At 39.3% G+C, this 24,305-nt stretch overlaps 1 protein-coding gene across 13 annotated transcripts in view; it reads right to left on the reverse strand.

Moving 5' to 3' along the window:
* Fam135a (family with sequence similarity 135 member A) overlaps window positions 1-23,952 on the reverse strand; it is a 75,680-nt gene extending 51,728 nt beyond the window's left edge. For 7 of the 13 annotated variants that reach the window (XM_057794317.1, XM_057794312.1, XM_057794311.1 and 4 more), the window contains exon 1: window positions 23,681-23,952. In XM_057794317.1, the coding sequence (XP_057650300.1) occupies window positions 23,681-23,769 (89 nt within the window). In that variant the 5' untranslated portion in view covers window positions 23,770-23,952. Of the gene's footprint in view, window positions 1-8,029; window positions 8,146-9,273; window positions 9,366-22,184; window positions 22,274-23,680 lie in introns of all 13 variants that reach the window. The other 6 variants (XM_057794318.1, XM_057794313.1, XM_057794316.1 and 3 more) reach the window with 2 other exon arrangements.
* Window positions 23,953-24,305: the final 353 nt, after the last annotated feature.

The raw sequence follows: 24,305 nt of genomic DNA on the forward strand, positions 1-24,305 counted from the left end.
TCAATATATGCTGGCTGGGAAAAAACTCATAAAGTCTAAATAAAATTCATAATTATTTATCACAGAATCACAAATATCAAAAGGAACAAGATTGGTAAGGCTATAGAACAAAAGGAACCTCTCTGTAAATGGTTGGTGGGCATACAAATTATCACAGCCATCAAGGAGAGCAATACAGTTCTTAATACTGTCACTAAGACAAAAAGGCAACCCACTGACTGGGAGAAGATCTTCTCCAACCCCGCAACAGACAAAGGTTTGATCTCCAAAATATATAGAGAACTCAAGAAAGTAGACCGTAAAGGGCTAATCAACCCAATTATAAAATGGGGCAATGAGCTGAACAGAGAATTCTCAACAGAAGAAGTTCGAATGGCCAAAAGACATTTAAGGTCATGCTCAACTTCCTTAGTGATCAGGGAAATGCAAATCAAGACAACTTTAAGATACCATCTTACACCTGTCAGAATGGCTAAAATAAAAAACACCAATGATAGCCTTTGCTGGAGAGGTTGTGGAGAAAGGGGTACACTCATCCATTGCTGGTGGGAATGCAAACTTGTGCAACCACTTTGGAAAACAGTGTGGCGGTTTCTCAGGAATTTCGGGATCCACTTACCCCTGGACCCAGCAATACCACTCTTGGGAATATACCCAAGAAATGCCCTATCATACAACAAAACTATATGCTCAACTATGTTCATAGCAGCATTATTTGTAATAGCCAGAACCTGGAAACAACCTAGATGCCCTTCAATGGAAGAATGGATGAAGAAAGTATGGAATATATACATATTAGAGTACTACTCAGCAGTAAAAAACAATGACTTCCTGAATTTTGCAGGCAAATGGACGGAAATAGAAAACACTATCCTGAGTGAGGTGAGCCAGACCCAAAAAGAGGAACATGGGATGTACTCACTCATATTTGGTTTCTAGCCATGAATAGGGGATGTTGAGCCTATTATGCGTGATCCTAGAGAAGCTAATTAAGAAGGTGAACCCAAAGAAAAACATTTAGGCGATGAAAGGAGACAGAGACAAAGACCCACATTGGAGCACCGGACTGAAATCTCAAGGTCCAAATCAAGAGCAGGAGACAGAGCACGAGCAAGGAACTCAGGACCGCGAGGGGTGCACCCACACACTGAGACAATGGGGATGTTCTATCAGGAACTCACCAAGGCCAGCTGGCCTGGGTCTGAAAAAGCATGGGATAAAACCGGACTTGCTGAACATAATGGACAATGAGGACTACTGAGAACTCAAGAACAATGGCAATGGGTTTTTGATCCTACTGCACGTACTGGCTTTGTGGGAGCCTAGGCAGTTTGGATGCTCACCTTACTAGACCTGGATGGAGGTGGGAGGTCCTTGGACTTCCCACAGGGCAGGGAACCCGGATTACTCTTAGGGATGATGAGGGAGGGGGACTTGATGGGGCAGGGGGAGGGAAATGGGAGGTGGTGGCGGGGAGAAGGCAGAAATCTTTAATAAATTAATTAATTAATTTAAAAAAAGGAGAGCAATACAGTAGTTACCCAAAAAAGCTACAAATAGTATGATCATATGATCAGCAATTGAAATTCCTATGTGCACTTACACACTGTAGTATTACTCACAACAATTAAGTAGGCAAGCTGTTTATCCATGGATGATATAAGAAAATGGAGTGCACACCATAAAATGAGCTCTAAAGGAAACTGTCATTTGCAGTAACACGAATGAATCTGAGAGGCAGTTTGCTTTGTTAATAATCCAGGCACAACAACTTCTACGTCAACTTAGTTATCTGTGAAATCTCAAAAAGCTGAACCTGTGAAAGTGGCATGTAGGATGCTAGTAGAAGACAGAGGTAGGAAGGGTGAGTGGTGGGGTGGGAGGCCTGGAGGGTGGAGTGTGTTGATCAAAGGATACAACGTTTCTGTTACAAAGGAAAATTAAGTCTCTGAGAGATTGTACAGTATGGTGACCACATTCAATAATACTGTATTACATATTTCAAAATTTCAAAAGAACTTTAACTATTTTTACCACATACTAAAAGATAAGCAGGTGAGGCAATAGCCAAGCTCACTAACTTAAATAGCTTCAAAATTTTCTATATCAAAACATAACATTATATCCTATAATAAACCATGACTATATATTTTTTCTAAATATGAAAACATCCCAGTTAGAATACATTAGGGAAAACCTATTGGATAATTCTAAAGGATAGGGCACTACCTAAACATTCTGCACCAATGAACGCAAGGGTTCAGTAATACGAATCTCCTTAATGGTGGGCCATGCACCCTGCTGTGACTACTCTTCCCTGTGCTTAGAAAAGGAACTATGGATGCAGTGAACCAACAGATAGGACTGGATCTGGCCCATGCCTACTTTTCCACCCTGTTTATGTATTCCCATAATTAGCACTATCACACACTGTCATAGTATTTTGCCTAGTATTATATAAAATGTTAGCTTAATTAGCAAATATGGATATCACTTTGTTTCATACTTAGATTTTTTTGGTATTAACTATAACTATCACCAGCAAAGCAGAGATCAATGTGAGAGAAAAAACACCAGAAAAAAAGAAAGAAAAGAAAATACTGTTAGAAAAGCCAATTCCAACTGTATACTATGATCACTGGTTCAGAACACAGTGATTAGATACTGTAAAAGAGAAAAATGAGACAATATCATTAAACATGCTAAGAAATCTATGAGTTCATTCTGCCATTGAATAAAAACTATAACTGAAAGAGACTAAGGCACAAAACCCTGAATATAATTAAATAAGAGAAACAAAACCTTATGCCTTTTCTATACAGGCTGCACTTCAGAGTAACCAAAAAGTTAAGGAAGCAATGTTTCTCTTTCTAGAATCCCAGGTAATAATGACAAAAGAAGTAAGAATTAGAATGCACTGTTTGGAAACGCCTAGTAAAATAATCACTCTGGGCAAAGACCTTCAAAGGACACTATCTATTAGGTTATAGAAAACTTTGTAAGAGTCAGCCAGGCTGATAGCACTGGAACGAATCTTGTTACAAAAAGAAGCAGCCAGACACTGTATGTTCTGTAATGTATCCAAAAAGGGCACAGCACCACTTGAGCATTATTCTTAAAAACTCAACTGGAATTTTAGCATTTTAATTAAGTCAATGATTACAGCCTTTAAAAAAAATCTAAGAGATAATCAAATGCAACATGTGAATGTAAATTTTAATAGAATAAGAATGCATTTCTATGATACACTTTTTTGGAACTCTTATAAACTTAACTGTATTAGGCCAAAAGTGTTTAAAACAAGGCAGTAGGTGGTAATGATGGCTCAGTGGGTGCAGGCTGCTTGCTATCAAGTCTGATGGTTTGAGATTGGTATCTGGAAAAGAAAGAACTGATTCCTTCCTGCAGGCTGTCCTCTGATCTCCACACATGTGCTGTGCCACATGAGTGCCCACATGCAGGCAGACAGACATACAGACAGACACACACAAAAGTACATATAGCATTAAAATTTTTAATTTCATTTACTCATCTATTTGTATATATGCATACAGGTATGTACATGCTACAGTGTGCCTCTGGCAAATTCTGTTAAGTGGTCTCTCTGAATGGTTTCTTTCTCTCTTTGGATCCTTGCCTACTCCATGACAAGATGTAGGATGAAAAACTAAAAGAAAGCTGTGTCTGCCATGCTGAGGTCACTCTGCATCAGCTAGTACTCACTCAACCTGTCAGCTGACTGGATGGATCAGTGAACCCAGCAAAGATTAGCCAAGCCAAACCAGCTTAGCAAAACTATTGGGCCACAGCTTTAGGAGTAGAAACACATGTTTGATGCAATGCTACTATAAGTTCTGTGCTTGTTTATAGCTGCAGTACCACAGTAATAAATAAAAAATATAGAAACCAATAACTAGGATTGTTACTTAATGAAAATTTAAAGCACAATAACTTCATGGACAATCTAAATTATAAGAGGCAGAACAATAAAGAAGAAACTACAGAAGATGAGAAAATGGTAACTCATAGTGTGAAATGATAAAATATGCTATCTATAATAACTAAAATGAAATGCCTTCAGAAACTTTTGGACATGAAAAAGCAATTGTGAACAGCTGCTACTAGCTGAGCCCTGTAGGACGGAACAGGAGAGGAAAGGCTGAAGAAAGAATCAGTCATGCTACATCAGGCTTTCAGAACTACAGAGGGATGAGGACTTGGAGTGGGGAAATAAAAAAATGTCTTTGCTTCTGGTCTCCTAAAATAAGATGAATCAAAGATTATATGAAGAATGTTGATAAACGTTTTTCTTAAAAATTAACCAAAAGGATTAAGGTAGGCTGTAAAGTAGGCATCCTTTGATTGACAAAATGCTTTTTAGGAAGTTTATAGACATGAGCTCACAGAACTCTGATCCCCAAGTGGTTTTTGAAACATGTTTCAAAAACAATTACAGGTATGGACTTTTAAAGTATGGACTAGTCAGCCCATGGCCATATCAGGCATACAGAATGCCCATAAAATATGAGTCCAAAAAGCTAGCAGCTAAGTTCTGTAACTTTCTAAACCAACAGACTGCAATGGAAGAAACAATATGCAAATTCAAGGGGCTTATAGCTTCTGTATATATATATATATATATATATATATATATATATATATAGACTTCTGTTGTGAGAACTAAATCAGGCTAACCTACTGATGAATGAAAACAGAGTGGAGCAGAGAAAAGCATAGCAGGTTATTTTCATCTTTTTAATAAGATGGTAAAAACAAGCTAAATCCTCTCAAAAACAAACTCTTTAAAGCTAGGACATCTCTTCCTGTACTTATGTAGTTATTGATCACCTGCCACCATGAGAACCGCCTAGCCCAAGACATGTGCTAAATTCTACAGAAAGATACTTAGTCATGAACCACTTCCCACCACTCCGCCACCCTGCTCCACCCCTCCCTTGTCCCTTGCCCAAGTTGTCATTAGGAAGCAGGTTGAACTTAGCAGGCAGGCTGAGCTTGAAGCAAATCTCCAAAGAAAAGATACAAAAGACTTCCTGCCCTCCATCTGCCAAAAGAAAGGACATAAGGACAAAGAACTCTATGTCCCTGAAAAAGTGGGGATCTTAAACCTACATTCCATAAAACCTAAGAGCTTCTCAAAAAAATGAGGGACCTTTAAGAATATTTAACCACTGTCCCCTAGGGCCTCAATAAAAAATGGACTCCTAACAGAGAATGAAGGAAACAGAAATCTGCAGCCCAGTGTCCTTCTCCTTAGGAAAAGGATCTTTTAGTCAAATTGTCTTACAATTGATCTACGTATCTTCTGAACTCTGTCTCATGTCTTTCTATAAATCGTTAGACTGCCATAGGAATAGTGCAATTAGTTTTTTTTTTTTTCCTCTTCTCTTCTTGTTTGGCTAGACTAGAAATAGATCCAGTTACTTTTACCAGGTTTTACTACCCTGTTTCTTCTGGAATATGGGGAACTGAGTCAGCAGGCTGTGGATGTGAGCTCTGGAGAGCACAGCATGCTGTACAGCCTTCAGAGTTACAGCTGAGAGCTACTGCAGATGCCTCGCTGTGCTAATCCCTTTTTGTCTTTGAAAAGTGTTTCCTGTGCCTGAAGCACTCATATAATTCAGGCTACCTAACAATTTTTCTTTGTGCCCCTTTCCCAAGTGCTAGAACTTATACATATGAACCACCATAGATAGTACACTGCAACCATAAATTTTGCTATGTGTGGTGGTTTGAATGAGGATGGCCTCCATAGGTCTGTATGCTTGAAATCTTAGTCCCCAGTTGGTGGAACTGTTTAGAAAGGGTTAGATGAGGGCTTGGTGGAAGAGGTATATCACTGGAGAGGGCTTTGAGGTTTCAAAAACTGGGACCAATTCCCAGAATGTGAATTCTCACTCTCTTTGCTGCCAACCTGAGGATCAAGATATTAAATGCTCAGCTGTTTCTGCTGCCATGCCTCTATTCCATCACCAGAGACTCTAATTCTCTGAAACTATAAGACCCATATTAAATGGTTTCTTTTATAAGTAGCCTTAGCAATGGTCTTACCACAGCAGTAGAAAAAATAACTAAGATGCCACATTAACACAGTACTTGTAGCAGTAGTAATAATAATTCTATTCTCACTTGAAAATGACTCACCCTAAGTCCATAGTACTAACTCATCTCCAGATACTATAGCTTTGCCTTTCCTTAGGACCTTCTCTCTAGAACTCTAGAAAACATCCAATTTCCTAAATACCCTTAAAGAAATGACATATTTCTTGGTGGTATATTGAAGGCGTAAGTCATAAACAATCCCACACCAGTTTGGAATTATGATTAATAGAATGGTTATTTATTTAAAGGGGAAAAAACTTACAGATCACCGTCCCAGACAACAGCCCTCTGTGCAATCAGGAAGGGAGTCTAGTCGCTGGAAGCAGAGCAAGAAGTAAGAGAGAGCGAGGAGGGAAGTGGCCGCTTTTTTAAAGAGAGAGAGACCACGCCCCAATGGGCTGGTATCTCAGCGGCTATTGGCTGGAGGAGCGGAAGGACCTCCCGCAACAGTATATACTCATAATAATCCCAGCACTTGGAAGACGTAGGAACAAGAATTGTCATGAGTTTAAGGCAGCCAGTGCTATGTAGCAAGATATAATTATAATAATAATAATGTTCATATTTCCAAGACTTAGCTTAAGTTGCTTTCCTATTAAAAGAATCTTTTACTTTATCCTTTGCCTATTTAAGTCTTACCTAAATTTTAGTCCTATCTCTCTGAGGTAAGACAGACAGATGAAAAAAGGGACACAAAGGGAGGAAGACGTCCCTAACCTTATGCTCTAGTTTGCTGCTGAAAAGTTAAGAAACTTCAGTATAAAGTCAAAATTGTCTACAGATAATGACTGTTTTTCTAAAGACTGTTCAAACAAGGATCTGCTAAACACAAATGGGCTGGAGACATGGTTCAGTGGTTAAGAGTGGATAGTACTCTTGCAGAGGACCCAAGTTCAGTTCCCAGCTGTCCTGTCAGGTGACCCACAACCAACTGTATCTTGAGCTCCAGGGGATCTGATGCCCTCTTCTGGCCTCTGTAGGCCATGAATATGCATACACACACGGAGGATTATTTAGGCTTAGGGTCTTTGTAACCTTGACGCTCACTATACTAGTACTTCTTTCTCGCTGCTAAACCTAAACAATGCACCTCAAATTAAGACAACAAAAAGTAAACCAGCTCATATAGTCTTCTTTTAATTTTTAACTTAAATTTTAACATGTGCTTAATCTTTAAAACTTATTGTCAATTACACACTTTACACATACCCCGGAGACAGAGAATCATACAGACAAGATCGTACTGGCACTGAATTGAGACTTTTCTTGAGAAGCTCACATCCATGTTTTGGGTATGAACTGTGATTTTCCTAAACAATTCTCTCTCTTTGTTCCTCTTAAATGCTGACTCTTGAGATCAGATCATCCTTTATCTTGGTAAGCTAACTGCTTTACCCTGGCTCACTGTGAAGTACTTTTCCTTAGAGCATCAAAGATATGGCTTTCTCTGAATGAAGATCGCTAAGTGGGGAAAGAAACGCCTCGGGCTGCACAACAGTGTTGGGCTGTGTTTTCCTATTGCTGCTAATATCATTGTAATGACTTTACTAATAGACAAATCCAGAAAAATGTCCTGATTTCTACACTTTCTTATACCTTCCAAAGCTTCATATGCATGCTTTGCATATCTGTTTAGCTGTTTCTTTGTAAATAAACTTTCCTCCATATATGCTTTTAAACAGTAAAAATGAGACAGGACATTTTCATTAAAGCACCCCCTCAATGATCAATATAAATTCATAAATACATATTGAATACATTCAGCATTATCACTAAATTCATGAGCATAATCCCCAAATATCTACTTAAATGAAATTACTTAAAGACTATAATAACCCGAATAGAGTTCATTTCTAAAACATATACTTAAATAAAATCTGTAATTAAATTCTTACTATAAAATGCATACCCTCTTTGGAATAAATCCACGTTGTAGAACTTGTTTAGCTCCACGGAGAATTCTACCATTGCTTGAACTTCAGTCATGTTTAATTTATACCCAGAGGACAAATCTGGCAACAGCACCTTAGTGAAAAGGGGGAGGGGTCATGAGAAGCACAACAGAAATGCCAATTTATAAGCCTAACTAAGCTTAATCCAACTAACCAGTACCAGAGTCCAAAGACTGCCAAAGAGCAGTACTATTTTTACCACTTAAGACTGGTTGATTACGAAGCTTTTCCAACATTTGTTTCCCTGATGACATCCATGTGATAATCTATGAATGGATTTTTTTGTTAAGAAAATACTGATTAAAGAGCAAAGTAATTTTTAATTTAAAAAAGAAATTTCCCCTTCATTATAAAAGCCTAAAAGCATTCATTTTCACATAAGTTAAAACAAAAGGTACACATGCGAGTGAAAATGAAAACACTCACAAAGCCACTGAGATATATACTCATGAGTGCATTACTACGACTTTTATAAAATTGGTGTCAGCGGCACGTATATTTTCTAATCTGCTCATTTCCTATAATTTTCTGATGAACATTTAAGCCAATAAGTGCATGAGTAACATTAATGTGACTATGACACCGTGAGTGTGTCCCAGTCTAAACAGCCATCTCGTGCTGGTGCTCCAGCGGCTTCCATGTTAACTATCAGAGAATGACAGACACCCTTACCAAGAGCACAGGCCTTCAAAAGCAATTTAGAGAAAAGAAGTGCTGGGGACAACTCTCCACTGATTCCTGGTGTCGCTGCACCTGCTCCCAGCAGAGACACTTCAGTCTTCCTCCAGGCTCTCTATTCTGGGACATTTGCATACAGTTCTAGACAGGGTCTCACTTTAGAAAACAGCCGATGTGAGACTATTCTACACAGTAAAGTCTTCCAAAGCAGAAAACAGGTAGGCCCACTGTCCACTATCAGCGTTTCCAGACCGTCTAGCTCAGGGTTCCTCTTATAATTTATTCCTGTGTAGCTGTCACCTGGCACACTAGCTCGAACGCTCTGACTACAAACCATTTTTCTCTCCGACTGGTGAGTCTAGTGTCTTCTCTCAACCTTACGGCACCATGGCAAGCAACTCATTAGCATGCAAGCATAGTAAAATCTCCAAGTTTCACAGCTCTTGAAAACGTACTTCCTTGAAATTCTGCAAATATTCTAACTTATAATGAATTACAAACAAAAGAAATACCATATGCTTACCTCTGCTGATCAAATCTTCATTTTACATTATTAAATAACCAATCTTGTATTTCCAGTTACTGATTCTTATTGTTAAAAATATATTGTTCCCCCTAGGAGGAAGAAGCAATAAAATCTCAAATAAAATTAGAGATACAAAATCTATTTTAAAGATACCTATATATCTTTATGTATTACTTAACATTCACAATTTACACACAGGACCTACATCCTCCTCAAGGCTTGGGAATATATTATAACTTCATCATTATTATGTGTTTCTATTAAGGATTCACATATATAGACTGCACAGTGAAATATGGAGTACTTTCTTAGTTCAGTGGTTCAGAAACACTTCTCAATGAATACCTAAAACACTGGAAGCTTATCAATAATTTTTAAGATGTAGCATTTCTCATTTATAGTAATAAAGTAGTGATTTTTGAAATTTCATGCATATGCATGCATGTATCTCATACTGACACGTATGCATAAACATAGTATCTAAAATAACGACAAAAGGTTGTTTGACTATGCTGTAGTTTTCCTTACATTTCAAATATTTAGATGAAAAGTCTGCCTTTAACATAATTGTATTCCAAAAACATTAAAATGATCATGTTCATTCTTCACTTTTTCTTTTGTCATGAGGGTGTAGCATGTGCCAAGTACTAAGGCTGCTACTTTAGTAATCTCATCAACAATAATAAAGATTAATATAGATCAAATCAATATATGTTTAGATAAGAGGCTCCCCATTTCAGAGAAATAAGTATAGGTCAGTTCTGAATCCCGATGGGATCAGTAATCACAAGAAAAGGTGTAAGCACATACAGTATAGTAGAAAGGTAACGATAAGGTTTTGAGATTTCAGGCCTGAGATGTTGCCTCCCTCAGATTTTCATCGGCTTTAAGGTACACAGCATCCATCTCACATAAACCAGTAGTAGCCCATTACATGGGCAAGAGATAAACTTAGATCTCTTCTAAGTTCCTTTCATTTTGGGATCTCTGCTACAATAATTGGGCTTTTCTTATATACAGAATTTAATATGAGAAGTAGGGTACAGCTATAATAGATCCCTAAAATATATGAATCAATAATTACCAGAGGTAGAGTACAGTTGCAACAAAATCCTAAGATACCTGGTTTTAGTTCAGTAATTACAGGCAACAAGGAAACATACTACTAAAATACTGATGAGCTCCCTTACATATAGCAAAAACAACTTGCAAAAATATCTACAATAACCTCCAAGACCAGGTGTCCAGAGCCCCAGAAAAGTAGCTGAACTACACTGGTTGTGTGTGGGTGGTTCTTTGCTGTTTACTTTGGCTGATTTGTGAGTCAAGATGGAAGGATATAAAGGGGCAGAAACTGGGGCCTTGCAGCCAAATATTCCAATATCCTAAAACAGGATGAGTACCTTTTTCAAAGGAATTCTAAAAATTGTTGATATAAAAAGTTAAGATTGGGTTAAAGGTGTTGCCGACAAGTGCCTGTTATTACTAATAGTTTAAAGACAATGGCCACTAAAATGAGAGACAAAGATGAAGGTAAAGATAAAAGTAAGGCTATTAAAATGAAGTAGGTATACAAAGAGAGAAAGGGCAAGCATATGAACCACATCCACAAAGGAAGTTTAGTGAATTGCTATCACAGAAAATAGAAGAGGAAAATATTACGAAAGTCCTTTTATGGTGTAGGAGGTCCTTCTGTCTTTGTGTTGCTTTCACTCCTTAATATAGAAACTGCATTGGGCCTGTCCATAGGGCAGAACTTAGGCAGGTGGGGAAAACTAAATGGCATTCTGGGAGAAAGGAGGCAGAGTCAGAGAGAGACACCATGGATCCACCAGAGACAGACACTGGAAATTTTACCTGGTAAGCCACTGCCACATGGCAATACACAGATTAATAGAAATGGGTTACATTAAGATGTAAGAATTAGTCAATAAGAAACTAGAGCTAATGGGCCAAGCAGTATTTTAATTAATATGGTTTCTGTGTGGTTATTTTGGGGCTAAGCTAGCCGGGTAGCTGGGACAAACAAGTGGACCCTCTCCTTGCAACACTTTTATTTTTTTTACAGAACGGTATTTGTCAAAGAAATAACGTACAAAAGCCTGTAACTAGGTATAGAATTTGCAATAGCAGGAAGCTATAAAAGGAAGGCTATGAAAACTGGGCATGAACTTTAATGTAGCTGTATGGAGGCTAACACAAGGAAGAACACAGACGGCAGCAATCAGAGGCCCCCTGACGCAGTGAGCGCAGGTGTTCTTCCACTGCAGGACAGAGCATCTTCATCATTCCAGTCCAGCACTGCTCTCGGTTACAAAGTCTTTCCTACTGTTTGTTCTCCCAAATGGGAGACTTTTTACTATTCTGTTTCTGATTTTATCATAAAATACTGGCACATGTAGGAGGGATGGGGTGGAGCAGCCTGGTGTTTTATTTCTAGGTAACCAGACTTGCAGATCTCTCAGTGACCTAGGATTAATGTAACACACACTGGGTTCATTTAGTTTTTTAGTTTTGTTTTGATTTAGGAAGGGATGTCACGTGTTTCTGACAGGTTACACATGGAACATCTGATGGCTAGAGTAGCAGACTGGTGCACTGCGTGCCACTTCTTTCCTCTTTTCCAAGCCAAATGGTTAGCCAGTCTGAGACTGAGAACAATCTCTTTTGATGCCAAATTATTCTGCCCATGGAATGTGGCCAACCTGACCCTACTCATGGGAAAAAAACTGAAGTGACGCATGTCACATCTGCCTTACTTGTTTAAAAGAAAAATCTTTGCTCTGAACTTCACTTTCTTCATTGTGTCTAGGATGGAACACATTTTTGATCACACAAATTAGGACTGGCAAAGAAGGAAAGGACTACGGCCTCCAGTGTCTGAGCTGCTCAGACCGCTCAGTTTTACAGTCACGAGTCCTCTGACAGTGAATGCACGTATCCATAGCTGGTCTATGCAGTCCTTTCCTAACTTCTCTGACCTCAACTCCTAGCAGGCTGCCCTCTCCAGCCATATGCAACTCCTTTCTACTCCTTAAGCATGCTAGATGGCCCCAAAGTCTTTGCATCCACTTTTCTCTGGAGCTCTCGTCCCTCCAGGTATGTACATAAGCCCCTTCTCTGGGGCTAGACTCAAAAACCAGCTTCTCAATTAGGCCTGCCCTGGCCACATCATCCTGCCACACCCTATTGGTTTCCTAAGCTCTTAAGTCTCTTTAAAATATTAAAGATTTTACTATAGTAAGCTTTTTCATTGGCTATCTGCTTGCAAACTAACAGAGACTTATTATTAATTATGAAAGTTTGGCATTTAGCTTAGACTTGTTTCACTAGCTCTTATAACTCAACCCATTGATATTGATCATTGTTTTTACTTCATAGTTGTTTTTTTTTAAACCTTCCTTTCATTCTGTATGCCCAATTCCCTCCATGTCTCTGGAGTAATTTGCACACCTAGATTCCTCCTCCTTTTCCTCTCTCCCTGGAAATCCCGCCTATCTCTCCTGCCTAGCTATTGGCCATTCAGCTCTTTATTAAACTAATCACAACAATAAATCTTCACACAGTTTACAAATAACCTACAACACTTTGCCTACTATCTTTTAAAAATAGGGTGTCGCTACATAGCCCAGGCAGGTCCTGAATTTCCAATCTGTCTACTTCTTCTAAATAACTTAATTGTAAGTAAATGGTACCAAATCCAGTCTTATTACTCTTATATCTAAAATATAAACTTCTATAAAAATGGGAAATTCTGGTTACTGTTTATTGAGCCATACCTATGGCCAGACACATGGAAGGTTCTCAAATTTAATTTAGGAAATATTTAAGATACTATTATTAAAGATTCCATGAACAGAAATGATCATTTTTCTCCTATCTAAAATAAACCAATTTGGAGAAAGGACTTATGATATGGATATATTGAAAACAGTCACTGATAAACAAGCGCCTTTATTGGTGCATATTCCCTCTACTCCAGTTCCTATATCCTGCTGTGCTCTTTGTTATGTTGCTGCTATCGCCTTTCCTTACATCCTTCCCTTTTTACTAAGCAACTTTAAAAAGAAACATATAAATGTACAAATATGCAGATGAGGCTTATAAATCACTGTGACTGTCACTGTTACCCTCTAAAGCACAGGCGGTTGTATTTTAATGAATTGCGAAGAGAAATAAAATTTTAAAAAGGTAAAGGGATAACAGGAAAAAGAAAAATTTAGGGCTCTCAGGGTCATTAAACATGTCTGTGATTCTCTTGTCACAAACTAGTCTTCTTCCACCTATGAAACGCTAAGCAAATGCTGCGTGGCTCCTTCAGTTCTTGCTGGCTCTCTGCAAGAGGAACCAAACATTTTCTGTGATCCTCAGTCCATCCTTGGTGGCAATTATTGGTGATATAAAATTTTCAAGAGGAGCCGGGCGGTGGTGGCGCACGCCTTTAATCCCAGCACTCGGGAGGCAGAGGCAGGCGGATCTCTGTGAGTTCGAGGCCAGCCTGGTCTACAAGAGCTAGTTCCAGGACAGGAACCAAAAGCTACGGAGAAACCCTGTCTCGAAAAATAAAAAAAAAAAAAAAAAAAATTTCAAGAGGAAGTGGGAAGCCGTTTTTTCCCCTCAAGGTAAAAATCTTACTTTTAAAAGTTGTCAAATTTAAAAATTTAAAAATAAGGACAAAAACTGTGCACTACAAGCCAAATTCAAAAAGTGCAAATTCATTCTATGGATCAACAAATCGATCTCTAATTTATACAGATTTTTATGACACTCACACACACACAAAAAAAAGTCCTGGTCTGTCCTGTCTCAAGAACTAAAGCAAGTGCTAGAAAAGCCTTCTTTCTTTTGCTACAGTTATGCTTAGGGCATTCTCCAATGCAAGGACCTTTCTGCAGCCTCCACAAGCCATGAGCATCACAGCCTCTTGAACAGTCCAGGGCTGACTCAAAGCCCATCAATTTAACCCTGGCCTCTGAAGCTATTAAAATCAGCTGACTTATCTGAGACTAAATGGTTTACTCTTCTAGCCCTGGCAAAACAGAATGCAGAACTCAATAATCTGGAGGCCAATCAAACGATCCGTTCTGCACAATTTCCTAAGTCACCAACAGATAATTCAGTTGAGCAAGCCACAAACCCTAATCCAGACAAGGAGATGACTCTAGTACTCAGTGAGAAATTTATGCCAAAAAGCCCTTATGGAGAAAAGAAAGAATTTTGCCACTCCTGCCTAGCAAATCTGATAAGCAGGGAGAAAAAAAATTACCTTGTAATACCTCAGAAAAATTAGTTCAAGAAAAAAAAAATTCAGTGATAATCTCAAAGTCATTTTTGTTCTTTCTAAAACACTCTGTCCAAAATGGAGAACACAACAAAGAGGTGTCTAGTATGACTGAAGAACTGATTTCTTAATTTAATTTTAATCTAACGTGAAGCCAAGTTAGATTTCCCTGCTGTGGTGGTTTGAATACAAATGGCCCCCATGGACTCATCTTTGAATGCTTGGCATATAGAGAGTGTCACTATTAGGAGGTGTGGCCTTGTTGGAGGAGGTATGTATTGTGGGGGCAGGCTTTAAGGTCTCACATGCTCAAGCTACACCCAGTGTGGGTCACAGTTCACTTCCTGTTGCCTTCAGATTAAGATGTAGAACTCTCAGCTCCTTCTTCAGCCCCATGTCTACCTGCTTGCTGCCATGCTTTTCACTGTGATGATAATGGACTAAACCTCTGAAACTGTAAGTCAGCCCCAGTTATATATTTTCCTTTATAATATTTGCCATAGTCATGGTCTCTCTTCACAGCAATAGAAACCTGAAGTAAGATACCTACTAAACATAGCTTTATTGTGCTGGTACTACTTTGAGCATTATATGTAGCGAATTAAAAATATCAGGGCCAGACATGACATTACACACTTTTAATCCTAGCACTCAGGAGGCAAAGGCAGGTGACCTCTGTCAGTTTGGGGCCAGCCTGGAATACATGGCAAGTTCCAGGCCAGTCAGGTTATTCAGTGAGTGCTATCTCTAAAAACAAAACAGAAAAGGCGGGGTAGATTAAAATACGCCGATATATATAATGAAACATGATTTTGTACTAAATCTTCAAAATTCATATACAAAATCATGTTTCATTTTTTATATTGACATGTATCTTAGTTAAGGTTTCTATGACCAAAAAAAGCAAGATTGGGAGGAAAAGATTTATTTTGTTTTGGTTTATACTTCCACATTACTGTTCATCATTGAAAGAAACTAGGACAGAAACTCAGAGACAGGGAAGACCTGGAACTGATGCAGATCCATGGAGGGTGCTGCTTACGAGCTTGCTCTCCATGGCTTACTCAGCCTGCTTTCTATAGAGCCCTGGACTACCAGCCCAGGGAGAGCCCATGTAGGCCCTTCCCTATCAATCACTAATTAAGAAATATCCTAGAGCCAGATCTTATGGAGGTATTTTCTCAGCTGAGGTTGCACCTTTCAGATAACTCTAGCTTGTGTCAAGTTGACATAGGACTATCCTCTAGAACATGTCTTTCAAAAATATTTAAAAACCTTTTATGTGTATGTATGGGTACATGTGTATAAGTGCCCTGCCAGATTCCCTAGTGGCTATGAGTTGCCTGACATGGGTCCTGGCAACCAAACTCGAGTCCTGTGCAAGAGTAGCAAGTATTGTTAACCACCAAGCCATGTCTTCAGAACTTCATTTACTGACATATCTCAAGGTAGTATTTTAGATACAATATCCTTCAGTTGGTAGCTGAAGAATATTATATTTTTAGATATAATATTCTGTATACAGTATCTGAAGGATAGTGTATCTAAAATGCATATTTTATATACAATATATAATATATAAATGCATATATATGTATTTTAGATACACTATCCTTCAGATACTTCAGAAACTGACACATCTCAAGGCAGTATTTTAGATAGAATACCCAAAATTATTTGCACCTGTTTCCCCATTTTTCAGCATTTTTATGCATTTAACATGCAGGGGCACACAATGTCCGCATGCATGAGGAAGTCAAAAGTACATCTTGCAGGAATAGATTCTTTCCTTCTACTGTGTGGGGTCCATATCATCAGACTGGGAACAAGTACCTTGATCTACTGAGACAGTTCACCAGCCCCTCAAAACTAATTTCATCAGTGTTTAAAATGTGTGGTCACTAGAAAATTGTAAATCTCATGCACTCACAAACTTCTACTGTAAACCAGTCTATTCATACTAAGCTGTTTTGTTAACTGGCTAGTGTGTATACACTAATAGACCCAGAAGTAGTTCTAAATACATAGTACTGCCATGCACAGCTTTTAAGAGCTACCAAGACACCAACTTCCCATCAGGGCAGATGAGACAGCTATTAGTACCAAATAACTGCCAAGGGATAGACTTTAAGAAACTGCAAGAAATGCTCCTACATCACCCACACTAATCCTAAAACACTTCCTCAACTTAGAAGTCATTAGTGTTTTAGAACACTATGGATGGGGAAGCACCTGAAATTGAGAGGCAAAGCTCAGAAGTTCCTTAAGATGAACTGGACACCACAGAAATTAATTGCTCTCACAGAAATCAAGAAGCAGCCTTAACTCTTCAGCTATGGGATCACAGACACCTGTGGGATATTCTGTTTACTAAGGCAGATGGAAAAGGAGCTGAACAAATTAGAAATGCCATACTTGTCAGTCCAAGGAATATAAGGGCCACCCTTCCAGCAATGGTGGAGGCAACAGCTAGTTTCTGAATTCTGCCTGTAATTTAGGGTCTATAAGATAAATGGAATCAGAACCTATAATAATGACAGTCCAGACAATACCCAAATGATACCAACTACAGAAAATAAAATGTTCCCTGAAAGGCTCCTTGTTAGCATTTAATATATCATTTTCTCATAAGACATGAAATACTTTTTCCTTTAGTACTGTGAACAAGTTCATTTTTTCCAGATAAATACTATCTAACATAGTTTAGCTTGCACTTAAGGAGCCATACAGCTCACATTATGACAGACATGGAAACTGATCTCAAATGAAGGAACAGCAGATTCCCTCACAACAGGAAGACTATCTAAGATGCAAAGTTAAATTTAAGTACGCTAATTAGAAATATGATAGAGAAATGTTCTAATGAGGTTAAAATGGGGTTACCTCAATGCATCTAATAGCAATGAATATAAAGTCCGTGTCAGTTTCCTTGGGTTTCTCTAAAGAAATAATTAGGAGGCCTTAAATAGAAGGAACCTAGAAGTCTTGAGAAAGCTGTTTTCTTGTGAGTAACATAAGTTCTTCTAACAATCCTGATTGTAGCCCACAACTAGCAGGAAGCTGGGGCTCCCGATGAAAGGAATGCTTAGCTTTCCCAAGTTTCAGTCTAAATTTAGAACTCTAAATTTACATAGCTACTTTGAGTTAATCGTGACCAAGTCATAAACCACAGTTTTTGAATCAGGTCTGCTATCGTCTGTAAATTCTGGTCCTGTGATTAAGTGTTCACTGACTGGCTGATTCTAAAAATCTGAGCAAATCTTATTCTTAGGTTTATATTCTTTTCTGGTTGGCTGAGGCCATGACACCCTATCCATCTTTGCAAGCTTCTTGCAGAAGCCTACCACGCTTAGTACTGGATCATACCCTGCCTTATATGGCCCAGCCAACCTGGCATGCAGCACCCTCTAAAGATCACTACCACTCAGATAACTTGTAACCTTTTGTTTTACTCAGAATCACTTGTACATGTACATATATACTCAGCAGTAAAGCCAGCCACTCATTTAAAAGGGTGACTTGCAGCAAAACTGAACTCATGAGTGTTGTTACAGTAAAGAGGACACATTAAGTAAGGAAAATCATATATCTAGACATTTTTGCTGGCATTCCTCACTTATCAAAAGTGAACTCTGAACTTAGTATTTTACCAGCCATTTGCACACTGCGTGAATACAGAAAATTTAAAACTACAGAACTAGATTCTCTTCTTTGGGGAGGGGAGAGGACAGACCTTCCAGAGGAAAGGAAAGAATAGCTTGAGAGACATGTTTCTGAACAGCTTTATTCTCCACTGATGATATCAAATATAGACCAAACAGCAAAGTAAAATAAAAGCAAATACAGGCACTTACAACTTGGCACAGCAACTCCTGCACTGGTAGCTTTAATTATGCTATTTGATTTATTTCTCCTAGAAGTCTAGAAATTAAGGTTCAGAATGTTTGCTTCAAAGTCACATAGAAAAGAAACTATTTCAAAGTCACTTAGAAAGGAAATAACGAAAAAAGACAAAGAATTAAAACGTGTTCAACCCACTGCCTATATTTGTACTTACAATACTCTAAAGTCCATACTAGCACTGCTGTAAAAAATAGTTAATGATCATGAAGCCATAGATGAATGTGTCCACTAGAGGAAAAATTAGAACACAACACTAATGGGAAAAAATTACCTTACTGAATTAACTATATTCAGTTTCCCATGCAATCAAAAGTATTTCCAATGAGATTCTAAAGTTCTCACACCCACAGCCACACAAACTAAAGTATACTTTGAAGAGATCATCTATTCTCGTTTCTTTAAAGTTTGTCTCTAAACAGCTGACTACTAGAAAGGAAATGCATTATTACCAATATTAGAACTGACATTAATTAGGAACTCTTTAAGATAAACAACAATGGGCTGGAGAGATGGCTCAGAGGTTAAGAGCACTGACTGCTGTTCCAGAGGTCCTGAGTTCAATTCCCAGCAACCACACGGTGGCTCACAACCATCTGTAGTGAGATCTGGTGCCCTCTTCTGGCCTGCAGGCATACATGCAAAACAGCATATTGTATACATAATAAATAAATATTTAAAAAAAATAACAAAAAGAACACTGGTGATATTAGAAAACTATGTCAACGACATAAAAAGGGCAGCAAATTTTAAGAAGGACAATAGGAAGCATTAGTTATTCTGAGAGTTTTTCTATGTTTCCTTCTGTAATGAAACGGGTGAACAAAGAACTTTTCCTGTGGCAATGGACAAACCCTACCTCCATTATTATTTAGACAAAAGGGATATTCAATTTATTAAAAGCAGTTCATATAAACTTTTAAAGGATGCATTAGTGTAAACACAATTCTCCCAGCACCATAGGCTAGAATGCCTTTGAATATGCCACGCTATTATAAACCTTTAAGACTTCAGACGAGTCAACAAAACAAAAGCCTAGTGAAGCACCATGATCATGTGATGTCTAGTTCAAGGGTATGTTCAACAGTGCTTGAAATATTTCTTTGGTTACTTCAAGAGAAAACAAGACTCAGAGTAAAAAGAATCAAAACTTTCTAAAAAAATATTGTAGGAAACAAAGTTTTCTTGACACCTTACGCTTCCTCAGAGTTGTTATTCTACTAGCAACTTTGATACCAGACCTGAATTCCAATTCAGATTTAAATCTGTTTTATCAAATGGAAAAATTGTATAATCTCTAGCTGGAAAATTAATGTTTAAAAGATAATATACACAAAGCACTAAACATGGTATTTGGCGCATGATGATCAATAAAAGCTGATCTTGTGACTTTTATCATAATTTTTAAATATTCTATTCAGGGAAGTATCTATTCAAAATAATACAGATCAAGTAAAACTAGTTATAATTATATTTTTCAAGAAAATATCTTCATATATAGGACTGGGGATTTTAAATGGAGAATGATTAGCTCCAACTAAAATTCAATGAATCTATTTGCAAAGGCTGGGAGAAAAGTCTATCAAAGATTTTAATTAGATTCTCAATTTACTGATTTCACTCCTAACATTTCCCTGGCTCACCTATATGAGGACTATTTCAAAACTCCTCTACAAGCATTACATTACTATGTGATGGGAAAGTCGTTATGAATTTTACATAAAGGAGCTGGAGAAAACCCGTATTCTAGCCTTGTTTACCTGAATAGGGGCCTACTTTTAAGTCTTAAAACTGAGTAAGGATAGAGCAGTCTGAAAATCCGGAGCTCTCAATTGCAAAAGACAGAAGTGACGGTTGGTACAGGCTTCCATGGAAGTGATAGCTGGGGGTACACAGGCTTCCGTTGTCCCACACTGAGATGATAATCCCTGATGGTGTTACTTAATGCCTGAGGGGGGAGCAGCATTTCCAAGTCTAACTTACTGGCAACTTGAACACCAAGTGACAGTCACCACTGTTCTAAAAACAATTATGAATGCTGCATTTGCATTTTATGGGGCAACCTCAAGGGATTCAATAAAGGAATACCAATTCTAGGTCAGACTAAATTAATTGTAGCTAAATGCAGCAACAGAAATGTTCTAGATGCCTACTGAGAACCCACTACGTTTGGTCAGACCCAGATTTCTATATTCACAAGATACTTTAGAAATAATTTCTGTATTACGACTGTTCTAACAAAACTCCTTAAAAGGAAATATACACTCTAATTTTCTCAGAATGGTTTCTTGGTTGAGAGATAATTCACAAAGTTGGCTTCATAATAACAAGAACTATGTAAAAAGTATTCTAAGTAGGAGATATCCTTTAATAGCACAGTATACCTGGCACCTTTATATATCTATTAAAGAGGCCAATTTTTATGTTTAGCATATATAACTTGATAACTAAACATGTAGGTACTTGTTTAAAACTTCCAATCTTTAAAATATGCAACCACTGTGGCGGTGCCTCGCTAAATTCCTGAAAACATGCGTGCCTATGACATGTGCATGCTACTTTTCTGAAAGCCTCTGGATCCAGTAAGAATGCTCTCGATATCACAACTCTGCATCTGGTTCCTATTCATTCCTCAGCCTTCTTCCTGACACTCAGGACAAGCTAACCCCACTCATTTTAAATATCCATGCTTTATCTCCACTCACTCTCTGAAATAAACACATGCATGAATCACACAGTTCTCTAAGTAGTGTTTTCCTCAATATCTCAATTCAAAGCAAAGGAAATCCTTGCCTTTTATATCTCCTAAACAATCTCTAGCAACCCAGAAGTCTCCAGGGACTATAGTTTACAGAAATTAAAGTGAACATAAAAGACAATAGCAAAAAACTAGAGAGTTACTAAAGATAGAATTCTTGTAGTTCCTTTGAGTACCAACTCCTAGCAAATAAAGCATTTATCTGCTTTAGATACTGAGTGATTCAATGTCTGCTCATTGTGTCTGAACATTAACTAATCTAAGCCGGTCCATAGTTCACTAGTATTCTACTAGATATTACATAGAAATCTGAAAAAAATTTAAACTATTTAGCTTGATCTTCAGAGATCTAAGTAGATCTAAGTTACTAATAGAAAATTAAACAAACATAAATGACGTATTTACACGGAAATTTCTGTTTGTGATGGCCCCAAGCATGTTTAAATGACGAGGGCTGACTACAGATAGATTACTGGGTTGCCAGCAGTATCACTGCACTCTACAGGTGGAGACACTGAGGTTAGAAGTTAAGTGGTTTCTACAAACTACTACTGAGTTATACTATGGGTTCAAATCTCTTGACATTTAGACCTGTGCCAGCTGTATAACAGAAACCCCTTATTTAATTGCAAAGAAAATAAAAGTACTTCACTACAATGAGAATGTGCAGATGGTGACTTTCTAATGGATAATTCCCTACAGATAAAAAGATCTGCTTTTCGAGGAAAACAAGCTTCTTTGAGAAACAGCAATGATTTTATTTGCATTGGAAAAGCATTTAAAATGTTAAATGTAGGACAAATTCGTCATCATACACGTGGAATGCTAGCTTTTCTAAGAGAAATGTGGCTTAATACCACCAGATCCTTCTGCTTTCTATGAGTAAGCCACTTTGAACAAGGAGCAAAACTATTTTTTTGCCTTGGTATTTCCCTTCTTAAAATAGAAATAGAAAAATTTAATTCCTACCTGGCACAGGTAGCATAAGAAAGAATTTATTGTTTGTGGGCTGCTTTGAGATTCCAGATTGAAATACATAATCCGGTTGGTCTTCAACCCTAGAATAAAGGCAAACTTTACTGAAAATAATTGCCTCGGCAGATGCCTCCAGAATACGACACTACACCACTATCAAAAGAAACAGAAGTTTTACTTCAATTAGATATGGCTCGAAATGAAGAGAAGAAAGACTCCCAATTTTTTTTTATTAAATTCTTTTGCCCAATTCAAAAGATTAATACTTCTATTCTCCTTTGTTCCTCCTCAGTGAGAAGATACCCTATCCCTGTTAGCAGAGACCGCAGACATATATTAAAGAGAACAGACTCAAAATGATGCAACCAAGCGTGATAGTGAGTGAAAACACCAAGTCAATAAATTTGATATAGTAAGTTTTGGTTAAATTTCTTTTCAGATTTGTTCCTGGACAACTAGAGTTACTGGAGCATGAACCTTTGCCAAATCTTAACTCTTTATAAATGGCCAGACTGTTTCTCATAAAATAAACTGGTATACATCTCTTAAAGATTCAATAACATGTACTGCCATTCTTCAGACGATATTTTCAGGAGAAGAAAGATGAAATCGACTTCTCAGGAAGTAGCACTAGGGATACTGAGTGTATCTCCAGATTAGGTCGAAAGCAGAAGAGACAAGGGCGTGTTACAACTCTTTAGGGATGTAATAAAAAGTAAAATGGACTGAATAAAGAGGCTCCATCCATACAAACAAGAAAAAGTTTTATGATGAGAAACCAAAAACCACCCAAGACGAGAGAATAAAAATCGGTTCAGCATGGAGGTTTTGGGGGCCACTGGACAGAAAGCAATGAAGCAGGGTAGCCAAAGAGGTAAGAGTGAGGGAGGGCCTCTGAAGGCAAGGTGGAACACAGAGAGAACACTAGCGCAAAAAAGATGCTTAGGCACAACAACAAAACAAGCAAAAAGCCCCCCACAACCCCACCCTCCCACAAGCTAATAACTAATAAAAGAGCTAGGATGAAGTACCAAAGAAGGAAAACAGTGTCAACACTCAGAAAACTGGTCAGCGATGGCTGAGAGGTATCGACTGGGGATGCACAGTCCAGGGGAGCAAATCGCGCAAAGCAGGACCGACAACAAGGGACCACTGGGGCCAAAGGGCACGCAGGGGCGGCGGGGGGCGGGGAGCGGACGAGGGTCGCAGGGCCAGGCGGCGAAGACTGAGCGGGACGAAGGCGCGCTGGACAGCGGGCGCGAGGTGCGGGAAGGGCCGACTGGGAGCACCCGGCTGCGTGCCGCGCCCCTCGCGTCCCCGCCGACCTTCAGCGGGCCCAGGACCGGGCTCCGACAGCCGGCCACCGCCGGCTGAGGCCAGGGCAGCGAAGTCGGACCAGACGACGAGGCCGCTTCCTGTCCGGCCCCGGGGCAGAGGGACCCGAACCGGGTCGCGGGGTCGGAAGTCGCGCGGGGCAGTGCGGGGCTCACCTCTCAAGCCGCGCGGCCTCGGCTCGCGCCTGTGCGGTGGAGGAGTTCTGCGTCCGGCTGGAAGGCGTCCTTCCCCAGGTCAGCACCATCCCGCCCGGGGCCCACTCACATCGCCATCGCAGCCACCGCAACCACCGCAAGCCTGGAAGTCGGTTCGTCACGGGCGCTCGGCTCCCGGCCCAGCGCCGCCGGCGAGCATGCGCAGTCGCCTCAGTCCCGAGGGAGCGCGGCCAGCGAACGATACCTGCGTTCAACAGGTCCCGGCCCGCGGCCCCGCCCCTGGCGCTCTCCCCTCCCCCTCGCGCTACGCCCCGCCCTCTCAGGATCTAGGCCCCGCCCCCTTTGGGCTCCACGTCCCTCCCCTTTGGAGCCGCAGCCGCTGTGGCCGCGCCGGCGCCAACCGAGATTTCAAGATTTGGTCTCCTTTCCTGGCTCGCGCTCCCGAGTTCCCGCGAGAACGGGAGGCTTGCGTCAATAAAAAGCGCGAGCCCGGTTGAAGTGGGAGTTTGAGGGACAGTGTGGAGAGCTGGTCAAGACTTACAGGAGACCAAAGAGGCCAGAAAGATCAATTAAGACTTTGGAGATTGCTCTTGGAGTCATTCTTAACCCTTCCCTTCTTCTCTCC

Source organism: Chionomys nivalis, chromosome 19 (assembly GCF_950005125.1).
Source record: "Chionomys nivalis chromosome 19, mChiNiv1.1, whole genome shotgun sequence".
Lineage (NCBI taxonomy): Eukaryota > Metazoa > Chordata > Mammalia > Rodentia > Cricetidae > Chionomys > Chionomys nivalis.